Source organism: Poromitra crassiceps, assembly GCF_964638095.1.
Source record: "Poromitra crassiceps genome assembly, chromosome: 1".
In the NCBI taxonomy this organism is placed as follows: domain Eukaryota; kingdom Metazoa; phylum Chordata; class Actinopteri; order Beryciformes; family Melamphaidae; genus Poromitra; species Poromitra crassiceps.
This window is the reverse complement of record NC_139623.1, coordinates 100,247,760-100,271,063: the sequence shown is the minus strand read 5'-3', so window position 1 is coordinate 100,271,063 and position 23,304 is coordinate 100,247,760. Positions and strand designations below refer to the sequence as shown.

Here is a 23,304-nt window from a genome sequence, read left to right as displayed (position 1 = left end):
AAAATAAATAAATAAAACCGATGCAATGCTCTCCCCAAAATTTCAATAAACCTTTATGGCATATTATTACAATACAACAAGACAGTGGACAGTAATAGAAGATGCCAAATCATTCAAAACAATAAGCATTTTGCTTTTAGGAGCATTGTGCCAGCGTGCAGCGCTGTTCCAAAACATGTCAATGTGTGTCGTTGCCTGGGAAACGCACATCCCACAATACAACTGTTCGCATCGCATCCCATAATAGTATGATGATACTTGGGATGCCATTGCCAACATAGATGCGAACAGGTTAGCTAAAAGTTTAGCGTCGCCAGCCAGGGCCCCCACCGTTGCGGTCGGGGTACGTTTCAAAATCCCTTCAGGCCTGAACATTTTTCTAGGGGAAACACTGAAGATTCTTATGAAAATACCCCCAAAAAACAAAAACAAAATTAAAAGATGCCCCCAGGGCAGAAATATGGAGGAAAAAAAGGTGGCATTATAATGCACATGTTCAAAAAAATGCCATCTGTGCAGATAACACCTGGCTGTGATGACACTTGGGCTACTGTACTATACTTATTTGTACGATAATTTACCACCAAAACCAATAGCATTTTGACCCTCTGTCTGATACGATAGTTTGACACTGCCCAGAATGCATTTTGGCATTGATGGAAAAAAGAAAAACTCCATTTACCCCCCAAAGGCAACTTTTTACTTTCTGTTTAGTTTGGGCTCTATCTATGGTTAATATGGCACTTTATAGTTTCAGTAGTCAAACGTAACTAATAGTAAAAAACTAGTTGAAACTAGTCAAAACTAGTCAGCTCGTGTAAGCCGGCTGCAGAATGGTCTTAGGCAGATAACTTTATCGTCGGAGACGGACACAAGTGGCACTCGCTGGAGCTCAAGAGCAGAGCAGTTTCAGCTCCAGAGGGGGAGGAGTTTTAGAGTGGAGGTGATACTGTAGTGAGCGGCCTCTCGACGGGCAGGACAGACCGGGGCAGACGGTCAGCGTACGGAGGTAATGTTCCAAGGGAACATGTATTGATTATTGTGTATTAAAATCATCACAGGTGTTATTGCTAGATTTTAGGGTTTTTATGTGCGCGTGGCAGATGCTTCACAAAAACCAGTCCAGATGCAGCTACTGTATGTGTGGGGAAAAAACAAAAAACAAAAGAGAATCCTAATTGCTACATAAAAGTCTGACATATGAATGCAAAGTGGTGTCTGTCATGTATTGTCTACTAGGCGCAAGGTTACATGCGTAGTGATTAGGCCACTGACAGATGACGCAAGCGCAGTACTGTTGTGAACAGATAAGTTCCTGTTGTCAATACTGATACACGTTCACGCTGCTAACACTGATGCTAATAAAGATACCGAGTTGGGATAACGTGCTTGTTGTCACTGAGTGTCCTTCAGCAAGCATAAAGCTTGTACTAGGGCTGTGAATCTTCACTGGCCTCACGATTACGATTCAGAAGGCTACGATTCGATTCGATTGCGATTTAAGATGCATCTCGATGCATCTTAAATCGATGCATCACTTTTTTCCCCAATACATGATTTATTTTGATTTATTTTTTCTCACTTTCTTTTTTCTCACTGTGTGGCTACTTTTAAAATAAGTGCATTTAGAATTGCATTGTATTATGATCCATAATTAAAATAAACAACTGCATGTACTTCCATTATATTATATTTAATTTTTTATTTTTATTTTTTTAAATAATCGATTTTTGACATGTGAATCGATGCAGAATCGTGCAGGTCCGCATCGCGATGCATCTTATAATCGATTATTTTAATGTTATTTTGTCATGAATCTAATTGTTACTGTCAAGTGTCTATGTGAGAAATGACAATAAACAGATATTTGAAAAAGGGGGGGGGACAAAAAAAACACCGGCTCTTGTCCTGAATGCAATTTGACCAAACGGCCAGCGGGGGCTCGGACTAATCCCTGACGCTGCGCCCACTGTTCTGCTTTTCATCGGGAAGCATTATCTGGGCCTATGAAAGGAAATGAGACACATGCTACTACGTCTTCACAGGGAAATCTCAAATAATAGGAAAGTTGACCTGGGTGTCTGGGTAGTGTAGCGGTAGATTCCGTGCCTACCAACACGAGGGTCGCAGGTTCGCACCCCGTGTTACCTCCGGCTTGGCCGGGCATCCATACAGGCACGATTGGCTGTATGGATGTATGGGCCTATTTGGGGCAGAAGGGAACTGGTGGGAATAGCGTGATCCTCCCACATGCTAGATCCTGCCGGTGAAGCTCCCTGCCGTCAGGTGAAAAGAAGCAGCTGGCAACTGCACACGTATCGTAGGAAGCATGTGTGTGTCTACAGCTCTCCCCAGATCGGCAGAGGGGGTAGCGACCGGGGCAGCAGGGGGATTTGGCCAAGTACAAATCAGAAATATGAAAAAATCTGAAAAAAAAGGAAAGCTGACCCCTCATGACAAGTGAGAGAGAGACACACACAGAGAGAGGTGAGACAGACAGACAGACAGACAGACAGACAAGAGACAGACAGATACAGAGGGAGGAGATGGTGGTGGCAATTCATTTTGTAGGATATAACAGAAGTAATTTTGAGAGTGAGCCGCTGTTAATGAGCAGGTCTTTGATGTGTAAATCCTCCAGTCCCAGTTCAAAGCTGATATGGTCTCCCCACAACCCTCCTCAGGTGCAGCTCCGCTCCCTGCTGGATTACTTATCTTGTGTACCAAAGACTGTAAGACCTCCGAAACCTAATAAACCCATGTTGTCTGAAAGACTGACAGAAATGCACACCTACATGCAAAATAAACCCATGTCTGACAGACTGACAGAAACGCACACCTACATGCAAAATAAACCCATGTCTGACAGACTGACAGAAACGCACACCTACATGCAAAATAAACCCATGTCTGACAGACTGACAGAAACACACACCTACATAAACCCATGTCTGACAGACTGACAGAAATGCACACCTACATGCAAAATAAACCCATGTCTGAAAGACTGACAGAAATGCACACCTACATGCAAAATAAACCCATGTCTGACAGACTGACAGAAACGCACACCTACATGCAAAATAAACCCATGTCTGACAGACTGACAGAAACACACACCTACATAAACCCATGTCTGACAGACTGACAGAAACACACACCTACATAAACCCATGTCTGACAGACTGACAGAAACGCACACCTACATAAACCCATGTCTGACAGACTGACAGAAACGCACACCTACATAAACCCATGTCTGACAGACTGACAGAAACGCACACCTACATAAACCCATGTCTGACAGACTGACAGAAACACACACCTACATAAACCCATGTCTGACAGACTGACAGAAACGCACACCTACATAAACCCATGTCTGACAGACTGACAGAAACACACACCTACATAAACCCATGTCTGACAGACTGACAGAAACGCACACCTACATAAACCCATGTCTGACAGACTGACAGAAACACACACCTACATAAACCCATGTCTGACAGACTGAGAGAAACGCACACCTACATAAACCCATGTCTGACAGACTGACAGAAACACACACATACATAAACCCATGTCTGACAGACTGACAGAAACACACACCTACATAAACCCATGTCTGACAGACTGACAGAAATGCACACCTACATAAACCCATGTCTGACAGACTGACAGAAAGACACACCTACATAAACCCATGTCTGAGAGACTGACAGAAACACACACCTACATAAACCCATGTCTGACAGACTGACAGAAACACACACCTACATGAATAAACCCATGTCTGACAGACTGACAGAAACGCACACCTACATAAACCCATGTCTGACAGACTGACAGAAACACACACCTACATGAATAAACCCATGTCTGACAGACTGACAGAAACGCACACCTACATAAACCCATGTCTGACAGACTGACAGAAACACACACCTACATAAACCCATGTCTGACAGACTGACAGAAACACACACCTACATAAACCCATGTCTGACAGACTGACAGAAACGCACACCTACATAAACCCATGTCTGACAGACTGACAGAAACGCACACCTACATAAACCCATGTCTGACAGACTGACAGAAACACACACCTACATGAATAAACCCATGTCTGACAGACTGACAGAAACACACACCTACATAAACCCATGCCTGACAGACTGACAGAAACACACACCTACATAAACCCATGTCTGAGAGACTGACAGAAACACACACCTACATAAACCCATGTCTGACAGACTGACAGAAACACACACCTACATAAACCCATATCTCACAGACTGACAGAAACACACACCTACATAAACCCATGTCTGACAGACTGACAGAAACACACACCTACATAAACCCATGTCTGACAGACTGACAGAAACACACACCTACATAAACCCATATCTCACAGACTGACAGAAACACACACCTACATAAACTCATATCTCACAGACTGACAGAAACACACACCTACATAAACCCATGTCTGACAGACTGACAGAAACACACACCTACATAAACCCATGTCTGACAGACTGACAGAAACACACACCTACATAAACCCATGTCTGACAGACTGACAGAAACGCACACCTACATAAACCCATGTCTGACAGACTGACAGAAACACACACCTACATAAACCCATGTCTGACAGACTGACAGAAACGCACACCTACATAAACCCATGTCTGACAGACTGACAGAAACACACACCTACATAAACCCATGTCTGACAGACTGACAGAAACGCACACCTACATAAACCCATGTCTGACAGACTGACAGAAACACACACCTACATAAACTAGGGGTGGGGGAAAAAATCGATTCACCTAAGTATCGCGATTTTTAATGTCACGATTTTTTGGATCGATCTTTTATTCCAGAATCGATAATCGCAAATTAAAAAAAAAAAAAAAAAAAAAAAAAAAATTTGGGTGCTTGCAGTCAGGCCACTCACTGAACAGCAGGCCAGGCGCCGCCTACTGGTTTACTAGTGGTTTTATTACTTTATTAGTTAGTCTGAAGTAATAATTACACTTCAGGGTTAAAGTGGGTGCATCTCATTGTAAAATTGGACTTCAAACGGCCCAAATCTGGCTTCAAACGGCCCAAATTTTACGCGCGTTGGCCAATATCGGCCTGGCCTGCTTGGTATCTAATGCCCGGCCTGAATTATGATCCCAGTCCACCCCTGTTTTTAACTATATCGCCCAGCCCTACTCATGATATATAATATACAGTCTAGAGTCTAGTGTATGATTCAACTTTTCCCATGTTCTAATCTAGTGTAAAAAAGCAAACAAACTGAAAAAAGAAAAGAAAAAAATAAACAAAAATCGCAATAAATCGTAATATCGAATCGCAATAATCGTAGAATCGCAATACTTAAGAATCGCAATATAAATCGAATCGGCACCCAAGAATCGTGATAGTATCGAATCGGGAGATAAGTGAATCGCCACAGCCCTAACATAAACCCATGTCTGACAGACTGACAGAAACGCACACCTACATGAATAAGCCCATGTCTGACAGACTGACAGAAACGCACACCTACATGAATAAACCCATGTCTGACAGACTGACAGAAACACACACCTACATGTAACCTTGGTGAACACAAGAGGAAAGGAAGCAAGGGAAGTAACTGGAGGTATTGGGATGCTGTGATGTGCAGCATGAAATAGAGCTGTGCTGCATCTTGGATCTCCACACTGAGTATATCAAATGGAAGTCCTCCTCACCATTCATTTAATTTCTCCATTGCTTCTCTACAGAGTAATTGGATTGTGGCTGCAGCAGTGAAATGAATGCCTATTAATCAGAGGATAATTGGACACATATCCCTGATAAATGGCGCTGCTCCACTTCGAGTCACGTACAAATTAGGCCATTTTCAAGGATCCATTTCTTATCTGGCTTAACTCATTGTTATATAACCAGTGGGCTAATATTGGTGGACAGAACTTCTGAAGCACTAAGTCTGGCGTCATGCATGAAATGGGAAAACTTGATCTTATCACACTTTTTCTGACATAACTCAGCCCGTAACTCCTCTGTGATTCCAGATGACAGATACTGCTATTTTGCAACAATACAAGAAATATCTATTGTGCTTCAAGATTCAAGATTCAAGATTCAAGATTCGAGCAAGAGGAACCCTTTTGATCTTCTCTGCACTGTAAATGACGCAAACAGCAGGGGTCATGAGATTCGTTTGTTTTGCAGTCGTTGCTGCAAGGCTGTCAGTTGCAGCTAAAGGCTTAGCACGCTTTGGTAAATTATATAACTGATTAATTATAGTCTGTGCTGCAGTGGAATACCTTTGAATGATTACACACGCTGCACTGTTACACGGCATACTTCAGTTGTAAACAATCGGAGATAGTGACAGTGTTGCATAATTGACATTCCTCCTCCGTGCTCCTGATGATCATGAATAATAATCTGTCCTCCCTATATGATAGTTAATGTATAATGAGGTATATGCTGGGGCAATGACTACCGCTTGACATGTATCTTTCCTGGAGGATTAAAACATTGTTATTACAATTTCTGTCCGCAGTCTCAACCACCACCACCCCAATTCCTCCTTCATCTGTTTCATGCTAAAAGACTGTGATCAACTAATGAGTTTCTTTGGCCTCTGATTAATCATGTTAATAAGCCCAGCCCCACCCAGCAAAGATAATCAACTACAGTGAGTCCAGTCCCCATAAAGCCAATCAGGATGAAGACTCCTAAAACACACGGCCGTCTCTGCCTTCCCTCCCTTCACCCTAATCCTCTTTTTTCCAAGTTGATACACTTCTTTGTTTCCCCTTCTCCTCTTCCATGCCTCTCTCTTTTTATCTGCTCCCCTCTGCCCTTCATTTCCCAACTCCTTATCGTCCTCCTCGCTCCTCGCCACACTCTGCCCCGTTCCCGTCTCTCATTCTTCTCCTCTACTCCGGGTTTTTCCACATCCTGCCACCCTCCCTACTTCCCTGAAGCGGACTATAAAACTTACCAGTACTCGTTCCACTGCTCCTCCTCAAAGACATCCTCTGGGATGGGATCAATCAGCACCAGGTCTGACACTTGCCTGGGGACAAAAAGAGGACACGTACACACTTTACCCTCCCGGTCCGGGCCGTAATGAGCGTGAGATGGATGGCACCATCTTCGTCCCGTCTGTCTTGTCGATTCGTCCATCCTCAGCCCCCGCAGATGGATGACCACGCACACACGCCACATTGCAGGGGCCAGATTTCCATTGGGAAAGGTGTCACCCGCTCACCGCCACTTCATTTACTCCCACAGCGCCCCCCCGCATCACGGCCCCCGCATCACGGCCGATTAGACGCTAAATCTTTCCACGGCTCGGGCCTGCTAATCGCCATGTTGTCTCCGAGATGAGTGAGTTGTGAACGCTGGCGGGAACGGCCGCTGGAATATTTATGTCCCATAGATTGGAAAGTGTGTGTTTGAGAGTATGAGAATTTCAGAAGGAATTAGTGGAGGCACTGCACTGTATGTGCTGTGTGGGAACATGAATATCCATGTGCTCGCTGATGATTTGCAGGTCAAAGTAAGCCAAACATTTGCTAGATACTTTCATGGTCCACTAAATTTGGATACTTCTATCTTCTGTTTTATACTGTATGGCATTCATTGAAATAGATTTTGGATTGTAGCATATACTCACCCAGGTTCAAAATTAACAACCGCCAAGCGCCAAATGCTGCTGCATGGTACATTTTGGGTTTGGAGGAAACATAAAATGAGGTCAATGGCCAGTTGAGCGGTTAATGATTTTGGAATCACAACACACTGCCAGGTATACATCGCTGTGTTTGTGCGCTTAGACTGGCTATTGAAAAAGATTTGAATAGAAGTTGTGAGGCTAAACCAAATTTATGAATTTGCATACTAAGAACTTAATAAAGTAATCGCTTTAAATTAAATATAGCATCATTATGGCTGTTAAAACTATTTTTGGCTGGTAAATTTTCTCTGTTTACCTTCCATTGGCAGATTGGCCAAAAAGCTAATTTTGAACCCTGTTCCCACCTATCCCACCCAGGCTAGACTAGATGTGTGGCTCAAAAATAAACATAATTCTGCACAGTCAGACTTTGTGTGTGAACTTTTAGTTATCCGATTATATCATGGTTTTATCGAATCGTGAACCCCACATTGTGTATCGTGAGATAAGGGTATCGTCCTCCACGATCGAATTAGATGATATAGTGCATTAAGGAAAGCATGTTTTTGAATCATTTCCACTGTGCACCGTTTCCACTTACACATCATGAATGTGGCTGTAGAACCTGCCGTTGAGAGCGCCGAGCTCGGAGCCGACCAGGATGAAAGGCGTGGCTAACCCGGCAGCCTGGAGGAGCCGGTGGAGGTCATCCACCATCCTGGAAGACAACAGAGATCATCTCATCTGTCTCTGCAAAATAACCAGGACACAAAGGCCGCAAACTGGGCCAGGAGCTTTATTACTGAGCCAGGACGGCCTAGGACTCCTGGCATGAACGATGAACACAAAAGACAGTCCTCATGAGAGAGTCTTGTTAGGAAGAATAAATTACCTTAAACCGAAATAGCAAAGAGAATATAAATTCTATTGAACTTTTTCATGATATCCCAAAATGTCAATACAGATGATTAACAACTGGATGAAAGTAAAGGTCGGCAGTATTTCTCTTCTAGTTTTGCATTTCATGTCTGTCCAGAAACAGCAGGCACGATAAACAACACTGCTGAAACCCAAATGAAAGGATAAAGGAGGGAGTGGCGAGTCCTTGGCCTTAGAAAACACCAGAGGAAAAACAAACACGGGCAAACTTCCATCATCAGAAGGAGCATCATCATTACATGAAAAGCGACTCCTCTCTGACAGCCATCTGTTGTGCTGGGTTTCTGCCTCTAATAAATCACACCCGGGGTGTCACAGTGAAATGAAGAGGTTTCACAGCCCGCGCCGGGAGAAGGTGAGGCAGTCAGCAAACCCCCAGAGATATTGAATTCTGAAATTGATTGCTTGCATCAAAAAATGGGTGGCCGCCTGCTGTCTGGGCCACATGCCAAAGTAAACTAGACCGCTGAGTCGCTGACCGTCACGAACCACGCCCGCTCATCCTGTAGACACATTTAAGCCTTGACAAATGTGGTACGGTGTCAAAGACGAAAAGATTACGTCTGAATCCCACAGCAGTGCGGCGGGGTGGTGCGGGGCAGGGCGGGGTGGTGCGGGGCAGGGCGGGGTGGTGCGGGGCAGGGCGGGGTGGTGCGGGGCAGGGCGGGGTGGTGCGGGGCAGGGCGGGGTGGTGCGGGGCAGGGCGGGGTGGTGCGGGGCAGGGCGGGGTGGTGCGGGGCAGGGGGGGCGGGGTGCGGGGCGGGGCGGGGTGGTGCGGGGCGGGGCGGCGTGGTGCGGGGCGGGGCGGGGCTGTGGCGCGTTAAGCAGCGTAATGCAGGGCAGCGGGCTCACATTACGCTCTGCTGGCCGGGACAATCAATAAGCGGTCTCAAATGGCCAGTTAATCAAGGAAATACAGTTTTAAGGAGGGGATTATGGGTACTGGGTGGAAATTAAATGTTTTTAATTCAGAAAACTGAATTAAAAACATTCACTGGAGCACGGTCCAGTAGTGCAGCAGTCCAGACTTTTAGCTTCAGACTGCGTATCTGTGTGTAAAAGATGCATTAAGTAATCTATGACCTTTATCAACCGCTCTTTGACCAATAAGAATTGTAACAGCACCGATAGGCCCGTCCCCCTACAAAAGTCTTTGGCACACACACCTCCACCCCCATTCCTCCTATTCCCTTGAGCTGTGGTGTAATTCACACAAATAAAGTAGAGAGGAGAGAGCTGGCTAATTAAAGCAGAGATCTAACAGACACTAGTCTAGTCTATTGCAGATGTCTGATTGAATCAGGCCTATGTCACCTTCAGCATGCACATCTCACCTAAAGATTCCCCCAATTCATTTCAATCAAACTCAGCGGCAACAAGCTAAAGAGACAGATGATGAGCTCACCCCGCTGGCTTGAAACAGCCAGTTGATCCATTCAGAAATCACAATGTAATAGAAAGGATCCAAATAAAAAGACTTGGTGTACAGCTGGGTGCAGTGCAGTGTCTCTACATGTTCAGTGTCAGAAGCACTCAAAACGGTAGTGAAGAAAGTATTATGCTCACCGTCCAGTCGTTGACATCCCCCAAACTTTCTCTGCTCCTGTGGTTTCATTCTGCATCAGCCGCTTGCTGAAGCCCAATCCCATTCTGTCATAGGTGCATACCTGGGCGAGGTGACAAACAGAGACCACGAGTTTAGCTTCTTCCATCGATCTTTTAAAGAACACCATACAGATCTATTAATACCACATGACATTCCCTCTCCATTCCCCAAACAACCACTAGAAACAACAGCCCCCCCCCCCCCCTCCAATCCTGCAGAAGCAATTAGTAGACTGAGAAGCGTTCAGGTGCATCTGCTTCAAAAACGCTTAGGTAGACTGAGCAAAATGTCTTGCTGTGCGTGTGGAGCACTGAGGAGCAGGGCTGGTTAAAGACCGCTAATATCAGCTTTCCATCTGTGTTATCCTCTGTCCCCCTTTGATCAACCCCTTACGATGCACGAGCCCAGACAATCTCCATTTAAACAGATGAGGACGCAGGTGTAGTGTAGTGTCACTTTGAATGTGGTATTGCTCTTGTTGTTAAGTTGTTCCAATGGATCTCTAGCTGTCACTCTCTAGCCAGTGACCTAATTCAGGTCACATTTCAGACAAACAAGGGGCAGGCTGTCGGCCCTGACTTTCTGCTCTGCTGAGTCCTTGTTGAACAGGGAGGATGTGGCAGGGCTATTGCAAGGATTGTCCCTACATGCCCCCGACAACAAACTACATGAGTGCATTAGTAGTGGCTGCTTCCAGAGGCATGCACTGCAGTTGCAGAGAAAAATGTGTTGCTATGGATTTCCTCAGTCAAAGGAAAAATCAATGTCAGCATGTTAACCAGCCTTCAGAGCATCTTATGGACACAACACATCTGAAATACATATTCACACTTTTGTTTATCGCACTTGCTTTATACAAACAAATGCACACAGAAAACAGGGAAATTTAATCCTACTCTCTCTTTGATCATTTCAGAATAGACAGTATCTAGGGCTGGACGATAATTCAATGTTATCATTCATCGTCTTTCAGTAGAATCATATTGTGATGATATGAAGATATTTTAATATTGTCGTGACACATTTCTGCTGTTTAAATTGATGATGACAAGCAGATTTTACTTAAAAACTCTGATACCATGAGGTATATGGTAGGAATATTATACGAAAATTTCTGTTTTGTTTGATATCACACCAAACATTACCATTCGGTTCAATGAGATGAACATTAATTTGATTATTTAATGTGATTTTGCACATGAACCATATCGTGATTAATATTGATATAGAGAAAAATCCTTTATGATCATCATGATATTCATTTCAACCATATCGTCCAGCCCTCAATATATCTATTCAGTACAGTGCAGTCATTTTGCCAGTTCCCTACCTTTGTCAGTGGAGAAATGCTCTCTTGGACATGAAACCAAATATCTGAGGACATTCCAGTCGGTGCGTCCAATATGACTGAAGAAAAACACATGGGTTAAAACGCTTAAAAGACAGACTCTTATGATCCTTCATGCAACAACACACAGGAGAAAAAAAAACATTTGCCAGAAAATATAGACCATAAAGAAGAACCTGGGCTACAATATTTATAATGTTTTATCACTGATAAGAACCAATTATATTAATAGAATATTATTGTATTACCAACTGGATTTCCTTGTCCTTTACATAAAAGGTGCATCTTTTGACCCAATCCGACATCAACAATCAGGCCATCTGGATATACAGGGGAAAGGTCAGGAACAAAGATTAGGCTTCACAATATGTGGTCTTCAAAACTTCATGGATAGGCCTATGGACAGCCTCCCTAAGAGGTGTCAATGTATATAATTCAAATAGGATGAAGGCGACATAAAATAAAACTGAAGAAAAACAATGACTCTGTGAGGGTTACTGCAGATTGGGACATGAAAACCTTTAGGCATGAGCAGCTGTCCTTCTCTCTGCAGTGATGCATAATTGAGGAACGGAGGGACGAAGATGATGAAGAGCAAACATTTTCCAATGTTGATGAGGAGAGACCCATAACCGAGTCTGCCTTTGTCTTCAGGTCGACTGGGCTTTCCTGGATCCATATCCTTAGTTTGTGTAACCTACAATAGAGCAGTATTACATCACGATTCAAATCATCATTGTCCAGGACTTCAACTCACAGTGATTAACAGACACGGGCTACTTAACAAATAAATCTGCAAGGATCAGTGTTAACATATCTTATTGTGAGGAGAAACTATAGCATAACTTGGTGATTTCTCGCCCTTATACCAAACTCCTTTCAAAAATGCATTAAATGAATAGTTATTGCCCTCAGTATCAGCAAATGTGCATATCTACAATAGAACATATTATAACAGCTTTTACTGCGGCGCTGGACAAGAGGTCACGGCGGCCAGCGGGGTCATAAGATGGAAGAATCAGGACACAGTCAGTCACTCAGTCATGGACATTTAGTGTTAAAGCCAAGGGCCGTAGCTCGGGATAGGAAGGTGGTAGAGAGTCAGGATTCGATTGGTGGGTAGGATTAGTGGCTACTAGCTAGGGGGAGATATGGGTGGTGTTGGGGGGGAAAGTGGCACCGTGGTTTAAAAAGTTTGGCCTTGTTATTATTAGACAATATAGTGTCTTCTAGTAATTTCAGTACAGATAAGATGGATGAAGCGGTAACTTTATTGCAATAAAATCACAAGTTTTAGAATTGTTCACACTTCTCTTCACAAAATAGCATCTATGCTGCTCACCTGGTGTAATCCAAGAATCCACAAGCCCTGAGATGCTAAGTTGACTAGAAAACATCATTTACACCCCGTTTTGTTTTTTATATATTTTGTTTTTATTTTCAGATGCATTGTAACAAATATACATTACGTTTACATTACATTACATCATTTGGCAGACGCTTTTATCCAAAGCGACTTACAATAACACATTTTTGTCAACAATAGAGCAATCAACTATGCAACACAGTCTATGACAACTACAACCTCTGAAGGAACAGTGGTACAAGTTTAGTTTAGGTTAGTTTTTTTTTTTTTTTTAGAAAGATGCAAAAAGAGGTATCTTTTTTAGAAAGATAGAGAAAGAAGAATATACAAAACATAACATACAAAACAACAAACACCAAAGAAATCTCAAATCCCTACCCTCCCTACATAAACCCAGTTAAGTGAAAGAAAAAGAAAAGAAAATTAAAAAAAAGTCAGTGCATGGAGAAAACAGACGCACTTCCTTGACACCATTATATCCTCTAAAGAGGCCTTCTGGCTAACAACCAGAAAATGTCACATCCCTGTGGTGCTGGTGTCGGTGCAGATCTAGCTCACCTTCTTCATTTCTGAAATCCAGTTCTCTGCCTCCAACCCCAGCAAACTATTTTCCACCTTTTCCTCTCTCCTCAACCCTCCCTCCGCTCCCCTCCCTCCTCCCTCCTCCCTCTCTGCTGATGATTTTGTAACCTTCTTTGCTAAGAAGGTAGATGACATCAGCTCTTCCTTCCCCCCTCCAGTCAATAGCTGCAATACTCCCGACTCCAACTCTCTGACCCCTGCTACAGGGCTTACCTCCTTCTCTTGCCTCTCCCCCGAAGAGGTCCTTAAGCTTGTCAGGTCAAACCGTGCCACCTCCTGCCCCCTTGATCCTATCCCTTCCTCTCTTCTCCAATCCATCTCCACTGATATATCTCCCTTCCTCACTACCCTTATCAACTCCTCTCTATCCTCTGGTCTTGTGCCAGCTGCTCTAAAGACTGCTAGAGTCAAGCCACTGCTTAAGAAACCCTCCCTTGACCCTACTGCCATCCAGAACTACCGTCCTGTCTCTCTTCTCTCAATCATTTCCAAAACCATTGAACGGGCTGCTTCCGAACAACTTTCTCTCTATCTCTCCCAGAATGACCTACTGGATCCTCTACACAATCTGGCTTCAAGGCTTCTCACTCTACTGAGACGGCTCTCCTTTCAGTCTCTGAGGCCCTACACACTGCTAAGGCCTCATCTCTCTCCTCTGTCCTTGTCCTCCTTGACTTGTCTGCAGCTTTTGATACAGTGAATCACCAGATTCTTCTCTCTACTCTCTCTGATCTAGGCATCTCAGGATCTGCACTCTCCTGGTTTGCCTCCTATCTCTCTAACCGCTCATACCAGGTTCTATGGCGAGGATCCTTATCCAGATCCTGTACTCTTAGCACAGGTGTGACCCAGGGCTCAGTCCTGGGCCCCTTGCTATTCCTTCTCAATATCAGATCTCTGGGCCATGTGATCTCATCTCATGGCTTCTCTTACCACTGCTATGCTGACAACACTCAGCTCTACCTCTCTTTCCCCCCCTCAGACACCCAAATCAAGGCACGTATCGCTGCATGCCTCAAAGACATTGGTGCTTGGATGTCTGCCCACCATCTCAAGCTGAATCTTGGGAAAACAGAGCTACTCTTCCTCCCCGGGAAAGACTGTCCCCTCACTGACCTTTCCATCTCCATTGACAACACTACCGTGTTTCCCTCTCAAACAGCTAAGAACCTTGGAGTGATCCTCGACAATCAGCTGTCCAACTCAGCCTACATCGCAGCAACTGCCCACTCCTGCAGGTTCTCCTTGTACAAAATCCATCTGTTTCTCACAAGGGAAGCGACACAACTCCTGGTCCAGGCGCTTGTCATCTCTCACCTGGACTACTGCAATGTTCTTCTGGCTGGGCTACCAGCTGTAGCCATCCGACCGCTTCAGCTCATTCAGAACGCTGCAGCCCGTCTGGTATTCAACCAACCCAAATTCTCTCATGTCACTCCCCTCTTCCGGGACCTTCAATGGCTTCCCATCTCGGCACGCATTCAATTCAAAACACTGGTTCTGGCCTACAGGGCAGTACACCAGACAGCCCCTCGGTACTTACAATCTATGGTCAGGCTCCATATCTCTCACCGTTCCCTCCACTCCTCCACCAGCGCAGGACGCCTCGCCCCTCCTCCACTACGGGGGCTCAAAAGTCGCTCATCCCATTCGTGACTCTTCTCGTCCCTGGCACCTCAATGGTGGAACGAGCTTCAACCTTCGGTCAGGACGGCCGAATCACTGCCGATCTTTTGGAAAAGACTAAAGACACACCTTTTCAGGCTCCATCTGGGCCCTTCTTGATCTAACTTCTTTCTCTCTCTTAAAAAAATAAATAAAATAAAATAACCTTAACTTGTACCACTGTTCCTTCAGAAGTTGTAGTTACATAGTTGATTGCTCTATTGCTGACAAAAATGTTGCTTTGGATGAAAGCATCTGCCAAATGACGTAATGTAATGTAAATAGCTCGGGTAAGCATTTGATTGGCTGTACGTCGGGCACATGGTGGGATTGATGTGGGCAAATGGCCGACAGCTTTAGATTAGCTAACAAGCTAACAGTAAGCTACTGATGTTATCAGACATGATGGACATTAAAAATATGAATCAGAGTTAGGATTAGGATTAGGATTAGGGTTAGACCCATGGGTTAGACCCCATTGTGGACCCCGAGCCGAGCACTTCCGGTAGGGCGAGCCAAATCTGTGTCTATATAGAGAAGCAAAGTGAACGTCACTTCCTGCTTTTCTCCCTGTAGCAGTGCTGAAAAAATATGAATGGTGGTGAACGGAGAATAACGTTACCTTTTTTTATCCCATTTGAATTGTGCCACGGGGTGCCAACGTTAATTTTGTCAATTTAAAACATAACTTTGCATGTCAAGAAAGTCGCAGTTTGTCGCCAAACTGTTGCACTATAAGTTATAAATCAGAAAGACTACATACACTGTCGCCTAAGTGACGTCACTTTCTCTACTGGCAAAGCTGAAGACCGGCGACATGTTACGAGCTTCCACGAGCTATGTAGTTTTTATATGAAACCCCTGTTTCAGTTTGACAACAAAGTGTGACTTTCTTTACATGCAGGGGGGGGGGGGATGGCTGGGAGGATTATATCAGAAGAAGCACCCATATTTCACATGCGGCATCATGGCAGCTCGAAATAAGGTGGATAAGTCAAGTCAAGTCAATTTGTATAGCCCTAATTCACAAGGATGTCTCAGATGACTTCACAGAAAATATGTCTAGCTACAGTAAATCTAGCTGACACAACAGTAACAATTACAGTAGTAATAATAACAAGATTGAACAATCATATGATAGAGAAAGGCAGAGAGAAAGGGAGAAAAAGGGGGAATGCGGGGAATGTGGAGGAGGAGAGAACAGGGAAAGGGATGAGGTGGGGAGGGAGCAGGGGAGGGAGAGCGGGGGGAATGTGGGGGAGGAGAGAGCAGGAAAAGGGAGGAGGTGAGGAGGGAGAGCGGGGGTATGTGGGGGAGGAGAGAGCAGGGAAAGGGAGGAGGTGGGGAGGGAATGGGAAATGTGGGGGAGGAGAGAGCAGGGAAGGGGGGGTGGGGAAGGAGCAGGGGAAGGGGGAAAGAGGAGAGAGCAGGAAAGGGGAGGAGGGGGAAAAGGGAGAAGGGGGAGCAAGGGAGGGAGAGCAGGGGGATGTGGGGGAGGAGAGAGCTGGGAAAGGGAGGAGGTGGGGAGCAGGGAATGTGGGGGAGGAGAGAAGACCATCTATCAATGAGGAGAGATTAATCAGATTTCCATGTCACAGTTATGCATTTCCTGGCCACACATAAAGCAATTTCTGTTCATTTAATTTGGCAATGAGTTAGATAATTGCTAACACTTGTGAAATTCCCCAGTAAGCATAACCCCATAACGTGACGCCACTTACTGCACTTACTGTACAGCAGTCGGCGCCACACAGCGTTAGAATCCTCAATAGGTGGGCAAGGCTGTTCAAAAAGCTCTCCTACCCGTATCCGACCTCCGATTGCAGATCTGAAGATATGATCGCCAGCCTAGTGAAGCCAGTAAGTTCGCCGGGGAGGTTAAATGATACTGCTGCGTGAAACAACCGTTTCTGACAGCCGCATGTGTTGTTTGCTTGCCGCGTGCAAGCGGTGCACCATGATAGTGAGATCAAACACACCCTGCTGTAAATTCAGTGCCGGCTGTGCAAAGACTGCTTCTAAACGGTTGTTTCACACAGCAGTATCATTTAACCTCCCCGGCGAACTTACTGGCTTCACTAGGCTGGCGATCATATCTTCGGATCTGCAATCGGAGGTCGGATACGGGTAGGAGAGCTTTTTGAACAGCCTTGCCCACCTATTGAGGATTCTAACGCCGTGTGGCGCCGACTGCTGTACGTAAGTACAGTAAGTGGAGTAAGTGGTGTCACGTTATGGGGCTACAGTAAGCAAAGCTCAGGATCCAGTGGAAACGTAACTCCTGTGATCCTGGTCAAGGTGTTACAGAGGCCATACCAAAAGGGCCTCACCTTACAAAGCCACGTACAGTGCAGGAATGAACCGACCTCTAGTTACAGTACCTGTTTTTAGCTGAAATATAGCCATGTGCAGCTGGAACTGCTGCACTTCTTGCTCGAGCACCTGGCTACAGTGGAGATTTCAGCTAAAAACAGGATGTGTAAATTATGTATTTTCAAGTCAACTTGGCATCGCAGGGCTTAGTGGAGACTTGGTTGTTGAGATTAGGCTACACCAGGTAGGCAGTATGAAGCATTTTAGCCCCCCCCCCTCCCCTGTTGTTTTGTGTTCACACTTGACTAAACGTCACACGGCCTAGGCTGCATTCTACTGCATGACATGTAGTACACTGACTGTTGGCAAATAACGCTACCTCATACAACCACCCCACATCAAAAAAATCCGAACTATCCTTTTAAACTCACATATTTCTATATAGTTATAGCGTGATATTCTCTCTATACTTGAACGTGTGCAGTCAGTATGTGCCAGACAAGTGTCCATCCATCCATTAGTGATCATCTTGCAGCGTGACATCAATATCAAAAGCAGAAAACTGTCAGCACCAGACATGCTTGTACAGTACAAGCATGATACAAGTTGTACTGGCCGTGTGGGTGTGGATTAACGGATGTCAGGGAACACAGGAGCAACTAGCTTGATTGGCCAGCTAGACAGTAGTGGACAGAGATGAGCTGTCAATAAGTTCCTCGAGCTAACGTACACAGTTGGCTAACGTCAACATTGCATACCTACCTTTCTATCTGCCTTGGGAGGTTCCTCGCCCGGCTCTTGCCCTTCGGTCCTTCTGCGCATTTCGAAAACTATCGTATTTAATTAACAGTGTTTTAACTTTTTGTTGCTACTCTAAAAATGTGTTAAATTAATCATATGAATAGATTTGTATACAACTTCCTGGTTCGGGTACAGAAGCCGATGAGGGACAAATGTGCCTTCCATGTAATGAGCGCGTTTCGATTATTCTGGTTTCATCCTTTCTCCTTGCAGACCTGAGATTTCATGTTGTTATGAGACATGCAATGTCCAATGTTGTATCACTTGTATTTTTACATTCAAGCATAGGGTTCGTAAATCCAATCTGACGCTCCGGGGCTCCCAACGCACCCGTAGTGTGCGGATGAATGACTCAAAGTAATGACATATTACTCAATACCATTTATTTCCAGTGTAACACATACCCATACGCACACATATGCACACGCACACTATTGGAAGTGATACAAAAGCATACAGTTGTCTAACAGACACTCAGTTAAACTACAGAGGGATAATGTATTGATAATGTAAGAGCTGGAACTGTGGAGGATCTCTCTCTCTCTCCCTCTCTCGCTCCCCCCCCCCCCCTCTTTCTCTCTCTCTCTCTCTCTCAGCAGTATAACCGCTGGCTGGCCTGCAGGGGTCGCTGTATCCCACGAACACATATTCCACATCATTTCGCTCACCCAGCAAAGGCAGCAGGATTAATATTGGGAAGGATCATAATCACAGTTAATAAGAGGCTGTTAAAGCATGCACCTCACACTCACAAATGAAACAGTGTCAGACTTGCAAACTGGAGGTCGATGACTACTAGACATACATAAAACTTAGATTGATGATGGAAATCAGTAGATGGGGGCTGTGATTGCATGTCCTCTGCCTCTCAGAGGCCAATCAAAGCCTCATCATGTAGAATATCGCATTTACGGCATCTTCCAAAGCAAGTAATTGATGAAAATTGTCCTTTTCATGCAGTCATACATGTGTGGCGTGCCAAATACTGCTGCTTGCGTCACTCAGGAAGTGTGACATCCATATTGATGATGTTCTGCGTCATTCTAGGCTCAATGCTGGTGCTAAGGTGCGTTTGCAGATGGGTAACGGTCCACTTCGGCAATCACCCTGCACATTACAGAGAGGTGAATGACTCATACTGTTTCTAGGGGAATATTCACCTTTGAAAGAAAGCCATTTAGAGGACACAACATCATTTTGCTCTCATTCATAAATGTGTCTCATTTTATTGTTGTTCAATAGCTGAAGTAAGACACATTTCCATATAATACTTTATCAAGGAAAGAGAGAAAGCAAGAGTACACTGAACTTGTATCCATTATAGTGTCTAGACAAAGTTAAACCTCAATAAAGCCTGTTTAGATGGCAGATGACGGATGACTGGAGCCATGTAGTGAATTCATTGCAGTGATTAAAAATCCTGGCCAAACTTAAATGATGAATGCCAGGTATTGACTCACTGTCAGGCTGCCTGCGTTAAGTTCGGACAGTGCACCCTTTAATACCAGTGTCTGTCTGTCTGTCTGTCTGTCTGTCTGTCTGTCTGTCTGTCTGTCTGTCTGTCTGTCTGTCTGAAGCAAAGTTGGGAGAAGCACATTCCTCTATACGGGGGTGGAGGAGTGGAACAAGATCCCTAAATTGAATTGAAATGAAATTAAGTCTGCAAATTCTCTGAATGGTTTTAAAAACCTTCTGAAAAAATTCTTATTGAGTAAGCTAGAGTAATGTGTGAGCCTTTCAGTGTAATGGTTTTTGAACTTATGTTGGTTTATATCTTTTGTTCTTCTTATCCTTGATTGTTATCTGTATTGTTTATTTGATGTTATGTGTTACTGTATGTCATGTTTTTATAAGACCAGGGACCATGATGGAAATACTGTAAATGTTTAGAGTTTTTCATGTCATCCCTTGGATTTTGTTATTCTTTATCCAAAATCAAATCAATCAATCAATCAATCAATCAATGTCCATCTGTCCGTCCGTCCGTCCGTCCGTCTGTGTTTTTGGCTTGAATGGTGCAGGTTCTTCTCAGCCTCTCACTTCTGTTCGAGCATTAGGACTGAGAGAGGAATGATTCAATCAGACAGACGACTGTAACTTCACTCTACAGCTTCTCAATAGCATTCAAGCAACAGTCTCTTCGTCCTTGACTTCTATATAGTCCTGTCAGTCAGAAAAACAGTGGGAATTCAATGAAGAAAAGACCCAGGTCTTGGAAATAGAATTTGAATCAAACTCATTCCAGCAAAGATTTAGGCTTAATAACCGGATTCACCAAAGAAGAAAAAAAACTTTGATGATACATGATGTCCTCTTTTTTTTTAATATTTTATTTTACAATTTTCAGCACATAGGGAACAAACAGACTCAGACAAAAAAAAAAAAAAAAACATACATACATCATCAACATTCCAATGTTACCACTAACCAGCCGCGTCAAGTGCTCGTGTGCTTGTAAGAGTGTGTGGGATCCCACGGAAGGGGTCCATAAAAAGTTAGCCAGGCGAATCACCCGTCACTCCTAAACTCGTCTAAGTAGGCCAGAAACGGGTCCCAAATGATTGAGAATTTCTTAAGCGAATTGGTCCTCAGGAACCGGAGTCTCTCCATACGTATAACCGAGACCATGTCCGTCAGCCACAGCTGAAAAGAAGGTGGAGAGGGGGATTTCCACTCCTTCAGAATGAGTCTCTTGGCGACAGTCATCCCCTGCGTCAGAGACTGTTGCACAACCGTAGGGAGGAGCAGAGAGGATTCAGAGCAGCCGAAGATGATGGCGAGTTATTTTATAGGCCTTACAGTACCAATTCAATATTTTGGCCCAGAATCCAGATAGCGAAGGGCAAAACCAAAAAGCATGGGATAGTGTACCCTCCAACACCTGACACCTATCACATAGTGGTGAGACATAGGGGTAGATCTACTGGTACACACCAGGTACACACACACACACACACACACACACACACACACACACACACACACACACACACACACACACACACACACACACACACACACACACACACACACACACACACACACACACACACATATGCACACGAGAGACACAACGACATGAAATCAAAACATAATTGAGATAGCATGGGGTCAGATGAAAAGCCATATCCTGTTAGTCTTATCTGTTTGTCATAGAGCAGGTTAACCGGGTAACATATCCGCACGAGGCTGTCTGTATCACCAAAGGCCATCACTAAATCCTGTCGGGGCATCCACGAGATTGTCAGGTGGTTTTCATATCTCCCAACATGTTGCCTTGCCTTTATTAGATTCACATAACTGAATAGTGTTGTGATGTTCCAGGGCACCAGCTCAAAGGGAAAACCCCCCAAGAGTAGACTCTGGTTATCAGTGAAACATACTCAACATGATGTTTCTGAATGGAAGAAAAGGAACGCCATGTGTTTAGCTAACATTTGTACATTTTCTTCACTAGATCCATGAAGAACGAAATCCAAACAGACGCCATTCCAGGCTTTTTACTGTCCTGCGTGCCATTGGTGAATAATAGCAGCAGTGGTGGCCTAAAGTTTAGAGAAGCGAACTTGTTACCGAAAGGTTGTTGGTTTCACCCCCCGGACCGGCAGGATTAATCTGTGTGGGGAAAGTGACAGGCAGCGCTTACCCCTCCCTCATTACCACCACTGAGGTGCCCTTGTGCAAGGCCCTTAACCCCAACCACTCCAGTGGAGCTGATCAATGGCTAGCTAGCAGATCAGACTGTGGTTGTACTGAGCAGCTTCTAGGTGTGTGTGAGTGTGTGTGTGTGTGTGTGAGAGTGTGAGCAGAGCCCACTTGAAAAAGAGATGGCAAACTCAATGTGTTTACCCTGGTTAAATAAAGGTTAAAAAAAGTACCTCATCATTATACTAAAACCAGCTGGCATGGATTCCTGTTGCCATCAACCATAAATACACCAAAAGTTGAGATATGCTGCATAAGGAGGGAGCAACTGGCAGTAGTGTCAAATAGGTGTAATATCAGAGAAGCAGACTGTTCCCTTTGAAGGTCATTTGAAACATCTTCCCATCGCGCGAGCTGCCGCTTTAAGTGTTCTCTGTCACTGTGAGCCACACAGCGGATAACAAGCTCCACCACAGGTACGCAACCTGAGGACGAGCAGTCGATAAAAGGATGAGGACTGAATGTTGTTCCTTGTAGCGACAACCGCAAAGGTCATCTGAGAGCTGGAGGCGCGCGCGGGGCGAAAGACACACTTTACACTTTTCTTTCACTGAGAGAGGGAAAATGAATGTGGCCTATTATAGCCTACCATATCTCTCCAAGAGGCCTGAGTTCATGGCAAGTTTTCATTTTCATTATTTCATTGACCTTTATTTAACACTACATAGTGAATACATCTCTTGCATCTGAATTCAGTCGGAGAAGAGAATGGAGAAGCCTCAAGCCAAATTAATTGGTGCAAGACTGTTTACAGTTTTGGGATAGGTGTTAGATCATTGTATTGTGGGATTTATATTTGGGTGAAGTGCCTCTTTGGTTGTATTTGGTTGTTTGAAAAACAGACCCGCATGCTGTATATTGGTAGTGTGCCTTTGATGTTAATATACCGTATCTGGTTTTGTGTTCTATTTCTGATTCAACATGAAAGGTAGCTGGAGCATTTCCCCTGACAAAAACAACTTATTTCCCAGAAAACTCAGCGTCTCGCTCATTTATTTATGAGTGAGCCCTGGGGTGTCGGGGGGGTGGGGGGGCAGGCATCAGAGGCATCAGTCTTCAGCCCTCATGCAGACTCTCATCGATTTTAGCCCCTCGCCGCTGGAGCGCACCATCAATCAATACAGTAACAAGTCTTCATTTATACTTGAGAAATGCACTGTTTCCATCTCAGTGGGCATGGACTCCTGGTTGTCAGTGGAACCAGACAGACGCACTGCTCTCCATTTGGCCTTGAGCCTTATCTGCCCAACAACTGATTCACAAATGTCACA

General features: G+C 44.5%; 1 protein-coding gene across 2 annotated transcripts in view; it reads right to left on the bottom strand.

Moving 5' to 3' along the window:
* Positions 1-18,426, bottom strand: part of LOC310774058 (uncharacterized protein) — a 33,294-nt gene extending 14,868 nt beyond the window's left edge. For both annotated transcript variants that reach the window (XR_014552574.1, XM_083634119.1), the window contains exons 1-7: positions 18,290-18,426; positions 12,121-12,298; positions 11,850-11,921; positions 11,584-11,660; positions 10,214-10,314; positions 8,310-8,426; positions 7,031-7,105 (exon numbers count right to left, since the gene is read on the bottom strand). Coding sequence is in view for 1 of the 2 variants with exons in the window: in XM_083634119.1 (XP_083490245.1) it covers positions 7,031-7,105; positions 8,310-8,426; positions 10,214-10,314; positions 11,584-11,660; positions 11,850-11,921; positions 12,121-12,298; positions 18,290-18,349 (680 nt within the window). In the remaining variant the exon portion in view is untranslated. The remainder of the gene's footprint in view (positions 1-7,030; positions 7,106-8,309; positions 8,427-10,213; positions 10,315-11,583; positions 11,661-11,849; positions 11,922-12,120; positions 12,299-18,289) is intronic.
* Between the last annotated feature and the right edge of the window lie 4,878 nt (positions 18,427-23,304).